Here is a 21858-nt window from a genome sequence, read left to right as displayed (position 1 = left end):
GCATCCTGGGGGTCAGGACTTTCTGCAGTCTCCAAAAGCGCTTGATCTGTCCTCTTGAGGAAAGCTCTGTGTTCGGTCTCTATCTGTGTACTAACATAAAAACAAATTCATCACATACTTATTGTGTATATGCGCATTGCTCAGGGTAGTTTTAGGGATATGTGAGTGTTTAGAGTTAGGAGTAGGGTCAAAAGTCCTGATTCATCCCTTTCTTGTCTTCTCTCTCCATTAGCCATCATTGCTGACCATGACCACAACATGCTTGAGGTTGGAAGGCTTCCTGGAGGTCAGATAGAAGACAGGACTTCCTCTCTGCGGCCTCCAAAAGTGCTTGATCTGTCCTCTTATGATTGTCTGTCTCTCTCTTCCTCTGTCTATCTTTCGCTCTGTTTGTCTATCTTAGGCAATGAATAAGTACTTTAACTGGATATTTGTTGTTGTGGATAATTTTAAACAATGTGACATACATATTTAGACGTGCAGTATTTGTCTCCCTTCAACAGAAAGCTTGGAGAGCAAATTTCCCAGCGGAGCAACAAGTGAAAAGACAAGTGAACGTTTCCTAATGCAATCCAAGTTCAACCGCACTGGGGCGAATTTATTTAATGGAATAAATAAAGTACGGTTTACTAAGGCATGAAATGTGTTAGGAATAGGGTCAAGAGTGTAATTGCATGCAGACACTTTTAATATAAGTGTGATGTAATAACACGTGTACAATAGATACGTTGCAAAAGTATTGCAAGCGTATTAGAGGATATAAAACATCTGACCTATTTTTGAAAACGAGAAAACACAGGCTCCCACTTTGAATCAAAGAGAAACGCACACAATACAGTATTGTGTAGATACGTGTTATTATAAGTATTTGAATGTAGTAACACAATTGACCCTAACAATAAACCCACTCCAATCCTAAAACTACCTTAAAGGTGAAGTGTGTAACTTTTAGAAGGATCTTTTAACATACATGTAATTTTATAACTTTATTATGAGTGGTGTATAAAGACCTTACATAATGAATTGTATTTTTTGTCACTACTGCATTTTGTCACTACTGTATTTTGATTTAGATGACAACATGTTTGTCCTGTGGTGGCTATCGTAGCTTCCCTATGCATTTCGGTGAACGATGGACTGGTTGCAATTCACAATCTCACTGCTAGATGCCGCTAAAATCTACACACTGCACCTTTAAGCAACATGCATATACACAATAAGTATAATCAGGGTGCAATTTGCCGGGGGGATGCGTGGGATTTCCCCCTTTCTGGTCAATGTATCCCTGCCTCTGCTTAATTATTTTTATCCCCGGTGGGGATAAATTTATCCCCCCCTCAAAGTGATCAGTGCTACTACACTAGTGGCGAGGCGGATCACAAAACTTATCACGGATCCGTGGTTTGATTTAAGTCAATTTTATTTTAAACTGCGCTACTTAGTCTGGCTCTGATACAACTGCCTCGCAGCCTCTCTGTATTCACCGCTCTGCAGACTTGCTCAATGTCCCGCCCACGGCGCTATCTGATTGGTTACACATCCGGTTACACCTCACAAGTAATAACCTATCAACACTTGCAAGATGGTTGTGGAGCTGTGTGTCGAAATGAAGGAAGGCAGCATATTCAGCAGCATATTATTTAGCATATTAACAAAGCGAGAATAAACATCACAATCTGATTATCTTTTTATGATGACAAGGAGAGTTAGTGTCCCAGTCACACCACTGAGAATGGCCGAAGTAACACATATGATAAACGCCGATGAGGCGTTTGGCGAGGCGCGGGTGCGTCCAGTTTGCGCAAATGAGGCTAATTGACTAACACATAATGCAACTGTTTTTTCTATCATTTCACTGTAGCTCAGCATCGCGGTGTAAAATTAACGTTATTACTTTAAAAGCAGCAGTTAAACTGTTTCTACTGTAATGGTTTAACTTGGCAATCAATACATTGTTCATATTTATGTTTAAGTTCATATAGTTTTGCCATTCAAGATTTAATTCTTGCGTGTTTTTTCGTTGTGCATGATCACAGTTCATATGTGTGGGGAAAGATAAGCTATTAGAGTAAAAATATTGTTTTAGGCTGCTTCATGAGTTAATAAGAATTTTTTTTACAATTCCTGCAAATGCAGTGATGAGTTCATGTTCTCATGATTTTATTTTTATGAATTAAAATGTTTTGAAATGTGCTGTGGACAGAGACACATTATGTCAAGAATTATAAAAAATCTTCAATAAGCTCATAATTTGTGCTAAAATAGTCTAAATGTTTAGTTAACATTCCCGCCTCTGTTTTTATGACAAATCGCACCCTGAGTATAATGTATTAAATATTAAACTTGATATCTTAGGTACAGTAAATACACTGCTCAAATTAGTGACTCAGGGGTACATACAGTACTGGTACCAAAGAATGCAAATTAGTATTTCATATTGATAATAAATGTATAAATTTCTGTATCTAAATGGTACATATTAAAGGATAAATGTTAAAGGTTAAAGTGACAGCTTTGGACCATTTTTTTCTGTCCGTGTACACATATAAAGTGGGACCCTGTATTCTTTCTCGTTCTTTTATATTGCAATACTTTACAATACCACCGATGTCTAATGATACTTGACAACATTTACTCTGAATGTAAATAATGTAAATCATATCCTGCATAAATTACTACTTAAGGCGCTTTTGATCACGGTGTGATCCTTGTCCCAGAAATCAGCAAATTAAATAAAAACTGGGCAGCCATTTGTAGCAGATGATCTGGAAGTTCAAACAAATTGTTTTAGCATTGCAAACCAGCTTTCCTTAATTCTAAAGGTCCTCGTGGTTATTGTTTCCCCCCACGTGACCAGAATTTAAATGATCACTTGTCTTACAATCAATCAATCAATAATATCTTCTGTTTCCTTACCCAAAGCTATGACTTTATCTGAAGACAGACCTTGTTTCTACCGTATTAAACAGGTAATGAAGCAAATGATGCCTGTCTTACTTGTTCAATGTCTTATTTGTTCAATGTCTTATTTGTACTACGGATTCTCCACGGTATTAGTTTTAATCTCTGTGCAAATTTCACTCTTCCCTTTTCTAAAAACCCGGTTTGCTGTTTTCCTCCAATTTCAGCCAGACTTTTATATATCTTCTTTATTGGTCAAATGAAGTATTCAGGCCTGCTAATGTGTTTTAACTGATAGGAGAAGGTTGTTTTGTGTTTTATATGTCTTGAGGGAGCTCTTCCAGTAACTGTAATGTATCTTATTAGCAGGAGAAATGTAAGAACGTACCAAACAGTTGTTTTTCATGGCAAATAGAAGAGAGAGGTACTGAGATGGACCGAGACACCAGCAGGTTTTTCATTTCAGGTGAGGACAATATAACGGCTATAATTTACTGTTCACTTGAAGTTTACAAAAGGCTGTCTAGGATTGTTTGGGCAGAAAATGCTTTGGCATCAAGATAAAGCACATTTCAGATCTCACCAGGACTCCTCTATTATACCTGAACGGACCACTCACTGCTCAAATTATAGCCTGTCTGCCTGCAAAGGTTTCTAAAGGTCCTTATAGATTCACTATTCACGGAGAGAACCCTAAAATGAGCAGTGCTAAGATTTATTTCCTTTACAAACAAAATCTGACGCTTAAAACACGGTCATTTGGTCTGGTTTGTGTTGGGGATAAATGTTAAATTAATGCATTTTAAGGAATGATTACGATTACTATGGAGGGCACTGAAATGAATGCGTTACGCAAAATGGTCCAAATACATTTTTACGTTGTTTTTTTTTTTTCCGAAATGTTTTCCATGTTGAGTATGCTTCAGTGTTTTCACATCTGAATCACCAAAGAACTAAGTAGTGGCATCCACAAACTAAAAATAAAAATAAAGATATCATTTACTTGTTTCTTCATGTTGTTCCAAACCGTTATGATGTTCTTCCATGGAACACAAATTTTAATAACTGGCCGTTTTCTTTTATGCTTTCATAATGAAGGGAACTTCAAAAAGGACGCAAATGCACCATAAAAGTGTCTTAAAAATGCCCCATACTGTAAAACTCATGCATTAAATTCCAAGTTTCCTGAAGCCTGTGCGAAACAGATCTTGTCATCCATCCCATCTCTCTTTTATGACAGAGGAAGCAAAGTCCGATTCTTGAACAAATCATTATTTTGATTGATCTTCAGACTGGTCTGAGCTTTTATAAATTGAGACAGAATAGTCACAGAAGTTTCATTTTTTAGTGAACTGTCTTTTTTTTAATTTATCCGTATGTCAAGTGCGCCACTTTCTTTTTCTAGGTAAATATTTCACGTTTGCCATATACCACGAGACGAAATGTTTCTGCGGTGAATCAATAAATCTCAATGCCCCCCCCTCGCTCTTGGAAGATGAATATAACGCAATAAAGCCCAGTAATGGCCCTCAACATCGATAAGTCTGAAATTCAATAGAGATTGGGGCGATTTCGATTGCTTTCTTGGCGAAAGGTGCATAGCCCTTTTTGTTTGCCGGCGTCAACCATTAGAGTCAAAGTGGCTTTGCTTTTTGTCCTTCAACCGGGCATCAGAAGAGCTCTTTCATTCTCAAGTACGGGTGACTCTATCATTTGGCAATTGAGAGCTATTGCCCCCAGGCAGTCAATATGCAATGAAAGCAGATCTTAATCTTTATACGACAACTTCAAAAAGTTTGATAGAATGTGTGCCAGGATTTTAATAGAAAGCATTTGGACTCTATGCCATCAGATACTGGAAAAGGATGATAAAAAAGATCTGTTGTAATGGATCTTGTACCTCTGTTTACAAGTTAATTACTTGTAAATGTATTACACCTCAAAAATATGTACTGTACAGTGCTAGAATCAAAAATATTTATTACAATTATATAATATTTTTCAGAGAGCATTATGGAAATAAAATGCAGGTTTCTTCTAATGCCTAAAAATCCTTTTCTCTACAACACTTTCAACACTTAAAATTTTCTCCTTTGTCAGGCCCATGTAAGTGCAGAAATGTGGGTCAGGTTATTTGTGTAAACTGTTTTTGGCTTTCTCTGTAAGAGCAAATCCCAATCTCTCAAACAAATAATAAAAAAATAGAGCAAAGTTTTAATTGCATGTACTTTCTTCAGTTTTAAATACGCTTACATTGATTGGCTTTGAGGTTTACTGTCATTGGCCCATCTAACCAGCATGCTAAAGCAGTGGTCACCAACCTTTTTCCCCCCAAGATCCCCAACTCTGCCTTGATGAAAGAAAAGATCTACCTATCAAAGGGCCCAAACTGAACCTCCAACTTGATGTGTTTAATTTAGGCTATGTATAGTTGAATTAAATAAAATGCATGGATAAAATTTTCGAATGCTAAGAAAAATCCACTTTCCATGTGGCAAATGTGAGGAAAACATTTTTTGAAGTCCTTAAAGGCACACAAGGCAAGTCTGAGTATTATTTCTCTACTAGCTCCCCCTAGTGTCTGGGAGTAAATACGTTCTATATCTAAGACTATACGAGACTGAAGGACACCGGGTCGGATACAGCGAACTTGCAAGTGGGGTATTCTTCCTACAGACGGTAGGGGCGGGCGAGAGAGTCTTCATTCGTCATGTAATGAGTCATTTAACCATATACCAACTTACGAAGATGATTTATTAACATAAAAATGCTGCCTTGTGTCCCTTTAAAGGAACAGTATGTAGGATTGAGGCCAAAACTGGTACTACAATCACAAAACTTGTGGCTAAAACTGGTACTGCAATCACACAACTGGTGGCCAATACACAAAATGACAACATAAACACAGTTGAGGGCTGCAACTCCACTTTTTAAATGACAATATCCGGGCCGGACCACTGTTGTCAGTGATATAAGTATTTGAAATGAAAATGATTTCTTAATGTCTAGTGACATATCAGGGCCATTTTATGATTAATTGATATAAAATTCTTACATACTGTTCCTTTAACATTCTTAATAAACAGTCAGGATGTCATTGCAATGTGAAACTTTCTCATAATAATGTTTTGGTATTTCATATCTATTAGATACTTTCTCATAATAATGAGAAACTAAGTCAAAATTTCGACTTAGTAATAATGAAAAGCTTTTTAATTTTAATTACAGAAACTTTCCCATAATCCATCATCAATCACTGACAGAACCGCTTATCATTCGGCTAGTACTGTATATGTGAAGAACATGATCTGTATCATGCTTTAATCTTATTGAAGAAACATTCACACGCAGTCCACAAACAAAGGTTCTTATGTGTTTTTATATTATGTGTAAATAAAACACAGGAAAAGCACATCATAGTATCGTGCAGAAAATTGAAATCTGTCAAATTCTGTTAATTCTGTCAAATTATGACTCATCCATTTACCAATCCACACTATACGCGTTGCAGGGGTGTGGTTCGTGCGCATAAAAGCAATAAAGCAGCTGACTGGCAGCAGGGCAAATTAGTCGGCAGGCTGCCCGGAATTGTCGCGGTGATCCCAATGTTCCGGGCCTGGACCAACTTATTTTTTCTCCTTCGGGATCTACAAGGGAAGCGTCAAAGATTGAGCAGTCGATTGCAATCCATGTGTTGGGGACCACTGCATTAAAGTTTAATCTAATAATGTCGAAAAATATGTAAAAAACATGAAATCACAAAATCCACCTTATTGTAGCAATCTCAGAGACGTTTTAAGCATGCATCTTTGTTTATTCCAACTTAAATGACACCTCAATACTTCCCTCACGACCAGTCATGACAATAACACAGTATTAATGTATGGTGTGGGGAATCACATTTCGGTGATGTGTCATGTTAGTCAAACCAGACAACACCTGACCAGCGAAACTACATTAAATGCATCAGAATGCCTTGAGGTCTGATATTTATAGATTATCCTGCTATTTTCATGTTAAGTTTCTATTCTTGCTGCCAGAATCAAATTCAGGACAGTGTTTCTTGTCAATGCATTCAGTGGTTTGGCACCATGCTACTTACAGCCCATTATCTAAGCATACATCACACTCAGATCAGACCAGGTCCAGAAATATCTCCATGCTTGTCTTAGTGTGTCACCAATTACTTTACCTTTTAAATAACACTTTTACAGGATTTACGCACGTCTTGAGAACAAAACTTGCCCTGCAGCTGTTTCTGTGATGCCGGTTTAGGGTTTGTGCAGTTTCATTACATTTGCCTCTGGGTTTCCCAAATGTTCATGACTATAGTACTGTATAGTACATGTCTGATGTAGTGTGTCTGTGTATAACTGCTTTTTTACAAATAATATTGTGCACTCAAAGTATGCACTTATTTTAGATGTAAAGTCAAGGTTTTAAAGTCATTTTTTAATACTGTATCCCTATTCACTTATAATTGGTTTCTTGCATTGCATTGCCGTGCAAAGACAAATAAGTGGTAGGTCTGTTCGTTTGGCAGGGATCCCAAATTTGGTAAACAGAACACGAATGCTTGTCAGATCCATAGTTCAGAACCCTGACCCCAGACATCGATAACTAAGTCTGTCAGGCTGTGTTTTATTAGCTCGGGTTGCGTGTTCAGAACCGGTCCTGACTGCCCGCGTGGTTAAAACCATCTCCTGCTAGTTTCCATCAAAACAGATAAACAACATTTCCCTGCCATAAATCAGCGCTAGACATGTTTGCTTGCATTTGGGAAAATTGGTTCCAGTGAAAAAAGCTCAGGACATTTTACCTCCCGAAGTGCATAGAGAAATATGCTTAAACTTTAAAATACAGTCTACATTCTGAAGACCCGAGATTAAAGAAACGTACAAATGGTGCCTTAGGATTATATCACGCTTCAGAAATGACAGGCTTCAAAGGCTTCCAATCACTATAGCTGGAAGTACGAGGTATAAAATGTGTCACCTTACTCTGGTCCGAATCCATCAGAACTGGATATATTGAGGCATCAGATCTGACAAAAGGACTTTTTTTAGTCAAGACATGAAGTCTCAGAGTCTATATTGAAATGTATGACCGTTCCACAGACCATTTAGTCTACAGCCATTTGGCTACTTGAAAAGAAATTAAAATACCATCTATTTATTACGTATGTGCATAATTGTAATATTAATCACAAAAATGACAGTATAAGAAAATGCTAAAAATAAAAGTACTTTTTTATACCTTCACACATTTTATTGCAACCATGTGGCCTCATATTAAAGTCTCAGTCCAAATCAGAATCAACAATAAACAATAAATCTATGAAAGAATTACAATATGTTTATTATGATGTGACTCGGAGGCAGATGCAGTTAAGTGTCATTGAGTCGGCATGCAAAAATCAGAGCTTAATAAATCTTATAAGCATAGTCATGTCCCATTCAATTTTCAAAAAATGAAATATGTCAACAACTTTTACTTTCTTGATCTTCTGGAAATGTAGCTCCGAAACAGGATGAGTTTGTATAAAGGCACAGTTGTTTCGTTGCTAAAGTTCAGACTATTACGTAAACAAATAACAGCAGATTTGTGCTGAGATGCATTCATTTGTTATGTCATACTGACATGAACAGGCATGGTTGCGGGCAGTCAGCTCAAGCCTGGCACGCTTACAAACACAAGATACCCAAAGGAAGACGGAAGACATATAATGCCATTAAAACATACAAAAATCTCTACACTGCAACACAGTAGTGTTGAATATGATGGGAGGGATCTATTATTTTGCATTGAGTTTCCTAATAAATGATTTTTTTTGCCAATTAAAAAAGAAGAAAATATAATTACAATTGACTTTTTATTAAACAGATCTATGGTACTTACATGAGTTATTATTCTTCTAAGAGGCGTATGAGAAGATCCCATAAAATCTAAGAACTACGATATCTATCTTTAATCCAGCACTTTTTTAATAATATTAAAGGAAGATGAGACGTGACAGAATTGCAAAATGTTACAAGCCGCATAAAAAAATGCTGTGCAATTCTTAATGTGCATACAATTCTGATGCTCCTGCTGAGGCCTGAAGCCATTGACCTTCAGCGACATATGAACTAGAGCACATAATGACAGTCAATAAGGCTTTTGAGATTGACCCGAAGAGCGTAAAATCAGAGAGACCGTGGGGTCGCTGACTGCGGCTTTAAATAGATCAGCACTGTATGAGCCCGCAGTGTCATTCATTACTCGCTTCATCATGTATTCCTCCACAGACAATGCCATCCCTCACAGCAGCAGGCAATGAGAGATGATGTGAGGCCAATATGCACGGCGATGGATTCATCCATGAGGCGATTGTGAATGGGTTAGTGGGGATGAATGGGTAAGCCGGTTTATTGTTGAAGCGCTGGATTAAGCTTCTTGTGATGTGTGAGTGACATTTATGTTTAAAAATGCCCATTCAAATGGCGATCTGTCATTCGGGATGGGAAACTGATAAATATGAAATGTTTAATGTAGAGGAAATCAAATGTCCTCATCATTTGCATAAATGTCAGGAGGATTTTAAACATGATGTTAGTATCCTTTTTACAGTAGAAAATATAATTGCTGTATTTAAGTCCTCCTGGTTTGTTGGTAGTTATGAGCTGGTCAGTTGTATTGATGACATCGGGTGTGTTCAAGTCTTATCATGTAACAGTTAATAGACATGCCCCTTACTGCTGATTGGCTACAAGTGTGTTTTGGTACTCGGCCCGTTTTTCAAAAATCATACAACCCGTCTTTAAGGCTTAAAGGATTAGTCAATTTTCCTAAAAAGAAAACCAGATAATTTATTCACCACCATGTCATCCAAAATGTTGATGTCTTTCTTTGTTCAGTCGAGAAGAAATTGTGTTTTTTGAAGAAAAGATTACAGGATTTTTCTCATTTTAATGGACTTTAATAGAACCCAACACTTAACAGTTAACTCAACACTTAACAGTTTTTTTCAACGGAGTTTTAAAGGACTCTAAATGATCCCAAACAAGGCATAAGGGTCTTATCTAGCGAAACGATTATCATTTTTAACAAGAAAAATAAAAAATATGCACTTTTAAACCACAACATCTCATCTATCTCCTGTGACGCGCCAGTGCGACCTCGCGCAATACGTCATCACGTCAGCAGGTCACGGATGACGTATCGAAACTACGCCCCAGTGTTTACAAGTGTGTTGAAAGAGGACCGTTCCGACGTTGTTGTATGTGGAATGATACTAATTAATGTCTTTGTGTCAGTTTATTGTTTAAAATGATCTGCAAATGTGCGTTTCATATATGTAACACGTGACCTCTCTACGTCACTACGTATTAATGTGAGGTCGCGCTGGCGCGTCACAGGACTGGAGATAGACGAGAAGTTGTGGTTTTAAAGTGCATATTTTTTTTTTCAAAAATGACAATCGCTTCGCTAGATAAGACCCTTATGCACGTTTGGGATCGTTTAGAGTCCTTTGAAACTCCGTTGAAAGAAACTGTTAAGTGTTGAGTTAAGTGTTGGGTTCTATTAAAGTCCATTAAAATGAGAAAAATCCTGGAATGTTTTCCTCAAAAAACATAATTTCTTCTCGACTGAACAAAGAAAGACATCAACATTTTGGATGACATGGTGGTGAGTAAATTATCTGGATTGTTTTCTAGAAAATTGACTAATCCTTTAATATAATTTAAACAAATGAGTTACAAAAAAATCACCCCTCACAGTCATGTAAAGTTGAGCATTTTAACAAGAGGGGGTCTATGGGATGGACTACTTTTTGGTGCCAGTTTCTACCAACCAGCTGATGAATTAAAGTTAAAGTCACTTCACAAGAGAGACTAGAAGGTTGCTCCTTGCTATAGACATTGTATCCATTGATTTTGCCATGTTTTTCAATGGCACCGCTTAAAGTTGTAAACTCGAGGCGCACTCGTACATAAGACTTTGTGGTGGCACTCATGAGCGTTAATCCCTTAAATACGACATATAAGACATGATTTGAATGCACCAAATTTGAATTTCAATTCAATTATAGCTGTACTAGTGTTACTGTACTGCAGGACCAAGACATTACTGTAATATACTGTAGCAGTATTTGAGCACTATAACAATAGATACAATAAAAATAATGTTGGGATCATTGACAGCCAATCAAATCTATTCGAATTTAAAGTGCTTGCGTATTTGACATAGCACCTGACACTGCGGAGAAGCTCATCTTATTGTAAATACATTATATAGTTCAATATTTTACAGTGATATTCATATGTATACTGTACAGTATCTGGCATGTGACAGAGTAAATCCTGTCATGATTAACTGTCTTAACATGAAGCTGAGGGAAACAATGGCTTTCTGCTTACCTTATCTCTTTCTTTTTTACATAAACACACATCCACATTACACCCACATGAACACCTCCACAGTCATACCTTCCTACAAAAGTGGAATTTGCAATAACATAAACATTTGCTACAAGGACACTTGTACAGCTAAAAGTAAGCAAAATGAACACTGTGTGCTGTCTCTGTGTATATGTTTGTCTTTGCATACTAATTCTTTTTCAATAATTTATAGCATTTCTCTCACACTAATGCTCCAGTGGTTATTTGGTTATGCATATGTGCTCAATGAACCTGTGTCTCTAACAGCATCATTGCTAAATGCACATCACTACCAAGGGCCATAACAGCCCGTTAGCATAACTGGCTTAGATGGGAAGAGACATTAACGTGTATGTATCAAATCTAGTGAATTGTTTTTGAAATGCACTATTGCGACATTCTATCAGCTGTTCGCACTATTTAGCTTTTTCTGCTACACTGCTGAGAAATAAAGATAACAGCTCATCTACCCACTTCTTCCAGCACGGCCACAGATTAAATGTCTGGATGCTTCGCAGCTTCCATTGTAAAGGAAAATCCATGTCTGATACTAGAATACTTTTGGTAATTTGCATGGAATACACATGGAAGGTTTGTGAATGATTTGCTTGTTTTTGAATCGGCACCGTGTGCCAAAGTTTTTCTGAAATTTCACAGCAATCTTATGACCAGTGTTTTTGTACAAAAAAGGCTGCATTCTAACTGTACGTTCACACCGAAACACCACAAACCACTTGGTGAGTAGAACAGTTTTGAAAATGAACGTTAAATGTTGTTTTAATGACATGTTTGTGCATGGCCCTTAACTTCCATTCTGAAGCAGTCAAGAGATGCTTCTAAACGAGTCAAAAAGTCAAGACACGACCCATTGTCAAAATTTCAGTGTCCATTACTGTAGTTCATCCAAAACAAACCAGAAATGAGACTCAAAGTGTTAAATACCGGAATTATCCTTTAACTCTTTCCCCGCCATTGACGAGATATCTCGTCAATCAAGAGAAAACCCTTCCCCGCCAATGACGAGTTTTTCCGTCTTTACCGCTATTATCCACTAGGTGGCGCAACTTTTTAAACCCGGAAGTATTGCTCTATGGCAAGCGGCTGCATGTCCGTGTCTGTTTTAAAGATCGTTCTGAATGGGATCTCTATGAAAAGTCCGTCACAAAAATGGAATTATCTCTGCTTTTTGCTCAAAATGTGGTGTTTTTGCAGAAACCTACCCATATTCAAAAGCTGATTACAAAAGAACTACTGAAGGTAGGATGAAACGGGTTTTTTTGTTTGAAAGCAGAGGGTCTGTTCTTTCATTTGTTATATTGTATGTTTATATATTCGAAGAAGAACATTTTCTGGAAGACATTAAACTTTGGTGAAAATCATGAAAGACGCTGGCGCTGGCTGGGAACTTTTTTTTAAAACGCTGGCGGTGAAAGAGTTAAGTTGTGGTGACGGAAGTTTACACTTGTGTGGTATATTTGTGTACCTCTTACCCTCGATGAAGATCAGAGCAAGCGTCCTCTTTTTTAACAGCAAAAGAGCGCTCACGCTTTAATATTTGATTGACAGGACAGCTGCCTCTGTGATTGCCTAGCAATATAAAAAGCCGCGCCGCACTGCTCTTTTTTAAAGTGACCAAAACAGGCAGTGTGGCACACCTTGCGTTTCCAAGTCTTTAAAACGCGTTTGGTGTGATTGGCCCCTTAGACCGATTGCGCCACAGCCACCCGACTAAAAGTCAGTAAGGCAGTCCCAATTCAAAGGCTCCTTAAAATGGGACTTCAGAATGCGTCCTTCTTTCTACGGGCTGCGAAAGATTAAACATAGGAATCCTTCACAGTCCATCCCGAGATCCATTTCGTCACCTGTAACGGCTGAACATAATGGATGGATCTTTTAAAATAAACATTTAAACCTTTGTTAAATAAATTTGCGTACTCAGCAAAAAAAGTTTCTTGTGACTGTTTTAGTATAAGTTATGTTTTGTATTATTATTATTTTGTGTATGTTGCGTATATTACTCAGATTGATTAATTTGATATACTGTTAGTTTAATTGACATAAAAATGTTTTATTTTTTAAATAAAATTAATATTTGTCTGGTTTAATATTTTTTTTAATAAGTCAGAAACATCTCCGCTGTGTCCCGCTGATAGGCGCAGTGTCACAAATTATGGATCCTACGAAGGCTAGACTGTCTTATTCAAGTTCTCTTTGTTTTTTCAATGTCAAGGATACCAGTCTAGTCCTTCCAAGTCACTTCCTTTAGAGGCTAGGCAAGGCTCCTCTTTAGCATTCGGAGAACACGTTAATGGAACAGCCTAGCAAGTGCACGTCATTGCGTCATTACTAGGGCTGGGTATTGGCAAGAACCTCACGATACGATACATATCAAGCTAAATGGGTTATGATATACGGTGCAGTACGTTGAATGTTGCGATACATTGCAATACTTTTTCTTTTTACATATCAAAAATCCAAAAAATAGAGCTAACTTTTTTTTAAACTTTTTTTAAAGCCAAAGTGCTTCTGACGTCGACTTTGAAAGCTGCAGGTTTTTTTACATTTTCTGCCATTTTCTCACTCCCGCTTACTTCTGAGAGATTGGACGAATGGCCGTATGACAGACAACTGGACAGCAACAACTACATCAGTTGTGGAGGTCGTTTGATGCACGCAGAGGGATTTGATGGGTTAAAAAAAATACCGATAGTAGAGATTGAAATATCGATACACTATTGTAGAAAAAATTATCACAATAGTTAACTGTATTGATATTTTTGCACAGCCCTAGTCATTGCGTCTGTGAAAAGGTGTGCTTTCGGTGCTGCGCGCATAGGATTGTGGGTGATTTGAGAGTGCGAAGGCCTTCTGAGCTCACGTTCTTAAAAGGTTGCTGCTTTAGAATTGGGACAAAGCTTTAGTATTTACAAAACATGCACAATTTGTAGCCACCTTGTAAAATACCGTAATAAATATACCTACATAAATAAATGAAAATTATTTATTCATGTAGGAATATTTATTATGATACTTCTTACAACAATGTGAATCATATAAAAACTTACAATTATTAAGAAAACTCGATAATAATCATCAGTCATACAAAAACGTACAAGTGAGATCGTACAAATTAGCCACCTCGTACTATATACGAATCATCATGAGATTGTGTTGGTGGTTCTGCGTGTAAACATAAGTAGTTTTTGAGGTCATTTCCTCTCTTGGTCTGGTTGTATTTGGAGCTGTCAATCTTTAATCTTATGGTTTGCCGTATATTGTGTCAAGTAAAAACTTCCAAACTGTGTAAGTACAACCTCTCCTATTCTGCAGAGGCCTGATTTCTTGACAGGCATTGACAGAGTAATCCAGAAATGGTCCACTGGTAAGTGGAAGTGGATAAGCATGTGTTAATAAAATGTCTGGCTGTTAAATCACAGGGAAACACAGTAAAAGTGATGTACTAATGTACAGTTCAGCCTAATTGAACACTGTCTTGTCAATTAAGCAGAAAGACTCTTCTGTTTCTAATAGAAGGTTCTTAAAATGTCTGCAATTACTTTCCTGGCAAAGGCTCAAGACAGTATAAAATGTGGTAGAGGGAAAAGTAGACTTTCCTTTCACAGCAGCATTAAATGCATCCGGCTTTTGAGTTTAACATTATAATAAGAGAAAGGTATAAACAAGCATCGAAAACATTAACTTCTCCATCTTTTGGGCTTACTGTATATGAACCAGCACCACTGCACAAGCCCTGTTCACATGCCAGTGAATAAGCTTAATAGGCTTACCTAAAAAAAAGGTATTTCTGGATAACCCAGCTTTAAATCAATAAACAAATGAGTAATTGCTTTTATTTCAGAACTATTTCATGAACTAAACACAAACAATCATTCATCCACCCACCTGCAGTGTACGTCCATGCGGCATGTGTTGCGCAGCTGCAGACAGTTTGGTTTGTTCTTGTCCTGGTACGAGCAGTGGGGCACGATGGTCTGTCGTCTTCTCTCGGCACAGGCCTGGTCCTTGCAGGAGCAGAAGAGCAGCCCGTAACTGTACTGCGAGTCGACGCGCTCGAAGAACTGACGTAGGGCCTTGTGGCAGCGCTTCCTGTTGCAGCTTTCATCCGACTTGGACTGCGTCTGCGAAGGCTGCTGACCCTGCGCCTGTGCTCGATTGCAGGTGGAAATGTAGTTGGATCGTTGGCGCTTGCAGCTTTCGTTCAGGTTGCAGGCTTTGGTGGCATCTAGGCAGGGATTGCACGGGCGGCTGGGATCCGAGCAATGCGGCTGACCTTTACCGGTGCCAGAATGTATGCCTATGAGAGAAAGACAGGAAAGATGAGAAAATGCAAATGTGGGAACAATGCGAGTATCATGGGTTTGATTTCAAAGCACCTCAGCATCCTGTAGCTCAACTGATAGAGCATTGCATTAGCAGCACAAAGGTTGTGGCTTCGATCCATAGGGAACGCACATACTAATAACAAAGTAAAGAATTTAAATCCACTGAATCTGATCAATGCAAAAAATGTAAATAAGTCAGGGAAAGTAGCGAGCTGACAGCCAGTGATCACTGTTTTATTGTACGGCATAGATCAGATTTGACATTTTGATCAAAACCCCCATTGTTTTCACAGGAATAAAGGCAATATGTGTTTTAAACAACAAAATGAGGGTGGGAAGATCTAAGTAAATTTTCTTTTCAAAACCTCAATTGGCCTTACCGAATTTCCACAAGTTTTATGAAGATACACCTAAGGTTTGAATAGAGATGATCTGTCTACAAGCAATTTTGTTAAAGCTTCTTTCCAGTCTGTAGCTGAGATGCTTCACAGCCTTTTAACTATTTTTTTTATTTTGTAATAAAGTAAATTATGAAAATGTAAGTAAGGATTGACTACCGTATAACATGGCTGTGGATAATCCCATGTAATCCTGACCTTTCTTGAGGTCCTGACAAAAGAATAGCTATAAAACATTAACTTCACCCTTTCTGAAACTAAAATATATTTAAATATATTATCTAAAACCCTGAAACCTTAACTCCAGGGCTTAATTTGTGCCAGAACAAGAGTTTGGATTAGTTGCATATTTTATTGAAACTACCATCATCAAATGCTGCTGGAAAAAAATAAGAGCTGTTTCATGAACAATCGTGTGTACTCAGAATAATGTTGTCAAGGCTGTCACACATGCATGCACAAACATAAGCTGTTTGTTGAGTTCCTGTTTTGTCTCGACAGTTTAATTAATGAAGGATTGAATTTAGTCACATTATTTACACATATTTATTTCCCCTCAATGCACACAACTAGATCAAAATGCACTGGTTATGCAGTTCATGTATCAGCCAATCAAATCAAGATGGCACACTGAAGTGTGCCCATCTAATTTGCATATCCACAAGGTGATAATTCTAACTTGATCACATGAAAAACGTAACTATTTTATGAGGTGGTGATTTTGAATGATTTATATGATGTGAACTGAACAAAAATGTGTGATTATTAGAAAAAAGAAAGAATGAAGCCCCACCACCACCACTAAACTCAATGATTTGATGTAATTTTTTACAGTGTATCTGCCAATATCGATAAATTATTTTACAACCCCAAATCAGAAAAAGTTATGACACTGTATAAATTGTGAGAAAAAAAGTAATGGAATAATTTACAAATCTCATAAACTTATATTTTATTCACAATCGAATATAGATAACATATCAAATGTAGAAAGTGAGATATTTTGAAATGTCATGCCAAATACTGTCTCATTTTGGATTTCATGAGAGCTACACATTCCAAAAAAGCTGGGACAGGTAGCAGTAAGAGGCCAGAAAATTTAAATGTACATATAAGGAACAGTTGAAGGACCAATTTGCAACTTATTAGGTCAATTGGTAACATGATTGGGTATAAAAAGAGCCTCTCAGAGTGGCAGTGTCTCTCAGAAGTCAAGATGGGCAGAGAATCACCAATTCCCCCAATCCTGCAGCGAAAAATAGTTTTCTGAGTTTCTCAGAGAAAAATTGCAAAGAGATTGAAGTTATCATCATCTACAGTGCAAAATATTAGTCAAAGGTTTAGAGAATCTGGAACAATCTCTGTGCGTAAGGGTCAAGACTGGAAAACCATACTGGATGCCCGTCATCTTTGGGCCTTAGACGACACTGCATCACATACAGGAATGCTACTGGAATGGAAATCACAACATAAGGAACATCTTGTAAGGTAGGCACCACCCACTGGTCCAATAGCGGTCTCCAGAGGCGTGGCGGAGGATTCTCGCGCGTTTCAGTCTTTCCTTTCACATTGGATAATAAGATATGGATTTATACATTTCTTCATTTAGATTATTAAGCTCTTATCTGACTCCAATTAAATACGACATAATTAATATTTATGTAGATTGTTATTTATTAATAGTATAATTTGAATGGATGTTTGTTTATTTATTCTGATAAAGCTCTGGTATTACACTCGTTCATTCGGTTCTCACAGTCGCACATGATCCTAGTATGGGCCTCATAATTAATATACTGGTCAACGATCATAAGCGAATCAGTGTTGGTCGCTGCCAGAGGTTGGACTATACGCTTAAGCGGCCGCTTTCTGCGTGCTCAACTTTAAACATACTTTATTTAGTCCCCTTAGAGGTGTTGACATCTCAACTCCAAGCGAGAATAGTGTTAAAAGCGGAAGAAAAATAAGAAAACAATACATAAAATGACACAAAAAAGAAAGTCGTGCCACGGACACAAAAAACTATTTATAGAAATTCAAGCGATTGACATGAAAAAGACATTCGTGCTCAAGGCACAAAAAAGCTGAATTTCGTGCCATAGACACAAATAAATTAATCAAATTTTCCATGACATAACACGACTTTTCGTGAGATCATGTTGATTACAAGCATTTTGTGGAATCTTCGAAATTAAAATTTGACAAAAATGCACATCCTTATTAGCAATGAAAACAGAATTAAAGTTTGTAACATTCTGTACTTATAGGATTTCACAACATAAATAATAATTTGAAACAAAGTAAAAACAAAACAATAAATATAATATCTATTATATCTGGATATGTCATTTTAAGTAACCTAATGTTGTATTGGCACATACATTTTTATGAGTGCCTCCCCGAAGTAGAAAAAAACAATAATAGAGCCACACCCTTAAACCCAGTGCATGTCGAGAAAAAGCAGATTGTCCTAATCTATATATTGTATAGCCACCTTGTAAAAATAGCTACAAATTGCCATGAGATGTATTGGATGAATAATTCAGTCATTCATAGTGGGAAAATGGTTTGATGCTTAAATGTGATTGAATGACTATTTATAGAAAACACCCTAAATGACCTCTAAGGAGTGAATTCACTCTTTCACCTTGTTCCAGACAATCATTCATAATCTAAAAGAAACCACTTTTGTAACCGCCAATATAACAATCAATAATTACATTTAAGAACAAAAGTGAAAACTAAGGTTATATATCAAGCTGTGTGACATCTAAAGATGTCTTGCACAAGGCAGATGAACAGGGCATTCAGCGCATTAGAGAGGTATCAACTTGAGACCGAGGGGAAGCTCTGGACCTCTAGAAGTCTTTGAAGGTCGGCATTGATATGTTGCCCTAATGGTGTCTCTAGCCTTGACGGTTTTGGTGATTGTAGAGGGAGGGCGAGCAAGGAAGAGAGAGGGAAAACTAATAAAACCCAGTGGGTGTTGGTATAACTTTGAGAACAGATGGTTTATCAGACCCCTTGTGGAGATCCAAAGATGAATTTCATTCCGAACGAGTTTTCATTACTTATGAATTAAGTGCTAATGATCTAAATATCTGGACTGTTTACTCTAAATGAGCAGGGAATATAATATTTATGTAAATAAAAAAGGCATACAAATTACCTTGTGTTATGGCAGCGAGGGACTTTACATTAGGGGTTTTCATGAACAACTTTGAAGATCAAAGGCATGTGATTAATAAGATTGTTTTTACATCCGACAAATATTTTCTTATTAAAGAGAAAACAGATCTTTACTGCCAAATTTGTACATTTTATGGCAGTTAGGTCCTGTTTGCACCTTCAGCATCACTGATAAAAAGTAATAAGCAGGATTTCTGAGACATTCAATCATTTAATAAACACAGATTGCTTTGGAGCTCAAGTTTCACCACAGTTAAATACAGGAGGGACCCCTGCGTACGATCGATAAGATTTAGCTCAAGTGCAATCAATGAAGCCTTCCTTCCTGGTAACTTCAGTCCATGAGCTTTTTAGGTTATAAAAAAAGTTACGACAACTGCCTAACTGGGTTACTCCGCGAACGCTAATGCTTTTGAATCTATGGAGGTTTAAAAGCATCATGTAATTGGTGCAATCTTGTTTTTCCATAATAATAATAATAGCCCTGTTATAGTTCTTGTTTTAAATACAACAAAAGCCATTTGCAACGATCTGAATATGGCTGGCAAAGGTTACCCAGATCTAAAAATACTGTGTGGTTTCAGAGTGCTTCTAAATTTGATTCAGTGGACCTGACTCACTTATTGTGTATGTGTGTGTGTTTGTGAGAGAGCAATTTTAGGCATGTCTCACAGAGGAGGAAGAAGTCGTAAATGAGGTATGAAATTGGTTGGTGAGAATGTACATATAAAAGCGTGCTAAGTCTAGAGGTCAACGAATGGTGCAGTGCAGACTGCGTTCTGCATCCACAAACATATGACTGGTTAAAGATGGAGCAAACATAAACCAGAAAGAAATGGGGGGATTATCTTTCTTATCTTTCAAAGACACTAAACCAGGCAAATTTAGCTCTTCCTTTGTATCAGCCTGGTAACTTGCAAATATCTTTTTGTTTCCAATATGACTGGACACTCAGACAAGATTCTAGCCAATCGGTTTGGTTTGAATTTATTTTAAAGATTTGCAAAGAGTGTTTAATTTAGGTTAGTTTGTAGGGCAGTTATGGCCTAATACCTGCAGGCTTGTAACCCGAAGGTTGCGAGCCTCACGACCGGCAGGTTGCGATTGAGATTGTTTCCACAATTGCTTATTTTTCTTGCAACAAAATTTATATTGAATAACATGCAGTTAAAGCTGCCCACTTGCAGTGAGTGTGTTCACTTCTCACTTGGATAAGTTGAATGTAAAGGGTAAATTTCCACCTGTCAAGTATGGTAGCCCACTGACGAATCGAAATGTAAGCTCTGCAGTCCCGTCACTTTCATTTCATTTGATTGTTTATAATTGCCATTTCAAGCCTGCAGCCATAGCCATATATTTACTCTTCTCTAATGCATACAGGTGCAAAAGGTCAAAGGTTTGAGAGAACACAAATACTGATAAAACCTATCATCTAAATGCATGGGAAGTCGCTTTGAGTAAAAGTACCTTCCAAATGCATAAATGTGCTTTTTAAATTGAATTCACTTGCAACAAATGCTACATTGAATACAGTAATATGGCATCCAATTACAACCTACAGACAATTACTTTCACAGTTAGTATCATTAATGTGCATGTATTTTGCAATAATGAAGTGAAGTGAAGTGAAGTGAGTATTTTGCCAATGTATGGTAACCCATACTTGGAATGTGACCTCTGCATTTAACCCATCCAGTGAATAGTGAACACACGCACTGCAAGTCGTGAACACACAAACACCCGGAGCAGTGGGCAGCTATCCCTGCAGCGCCCGGGGAGCAATTTGGGTTAAGGTGCCTTGCTCAAGGGCACCACAGTCGCAACCCGCCGGTCGTGAGCCTCGAACCGGCAACGCTCGGGTTACAAGCCCGACACTCTAACCACTAGGCTACAACTGCCCAAATAATACCATGGTTTAATACCATGCAATGTATATTTTATAAGCTTTTGTTTGTCCTTGTCTCTATTGCCTCTACTGAATGGGGCTTTGCAACTTATGAAAACACTTTGCAAATTAAATGCCACTGAAATCAGAGAAAAACATAAAATCCTAAATGACATTTTGTCGTGCAGTGGCTTATTTAATAATTTATTTGCAAATAATAATTTAAGTTTACTTTTCAGTCAGCCCAAAAGTTATAGGATGCGACGTAATTGGCAGTAAGATAGAAATTGCGTTCAAAAATACCCAATACACAAGCTCACAATTTCTGTCTGATAATCTCTGTGAATTATGTAAGTTATAATGTGAGTTTGTTATGGATAAAGGATGTTTTAATGTGCAAATATACCTACTATTCTGGCCATTTGCAGGTCCATATGTGAATAATGAGTAGATGTGTGTTGTTTACAGCTAAAGGGACAGCAGGTTCAGACGAGGTTATTAACACAGCTCTTGGCCCTGGCTGTTGATTACAATTAGGAGGAGTGTCACAGTTTAGATGTAATCTCATCTGTGGTGCATCTTTAGCTTCTACTGTCGCTGTTAGGAGAATGGAAAGCTTTCTTCTTATTTCTCATTATTTATTTCTATTATAATACTTATGTGAAGAGAGAGAGAGAGAGAGAGAGAGAGAGAGAGAGAGAGAGAGAGATAGAGATACCTCG

General features: G+C 37.5%; 1 protein-coding gene across 1 annotated transcript in view; it reads right to left on the bottom strand.

Moving 5' to 3' along the window:
* Nucleotides 1-21858, bottom strand: part of gfra2a (GDNF family receptor alpha 2a) — an 89887-nt gene that overhangs the window by 22883 nt on the left and 45146 nt on the right. Inside the window, exon 4 of the mRNA XM_065247393.1 lies at nt 15225-15636. Within this exon, the coding sequence (XP_065103465.1) occupies nt 15225-15636 (412 nt within the window). The remainder of the gene's footprint in view (nt 1-15224; nt 15637-21858) is intronic.

Source organism: Paramisgurnus dabryanus, chromosome 11, assembly GCF_030506205.2.
Source record: "Paramisgurnus dabryanus chromosome 11, PD_genome_1.1, whole genome shotgun sequence".
NCBI lineage: Eukaryota > Metazoa > Chordata > Actinopteri > Cypriniformes > Cobitidae > Paramisgurnus > Paramisgurnus dabryanus.
The sequence above is the reverse complement of the archived record's forward strand: the minus strand, read 5'-3'. Positions and strand labels throughout refer to the sequence as shown.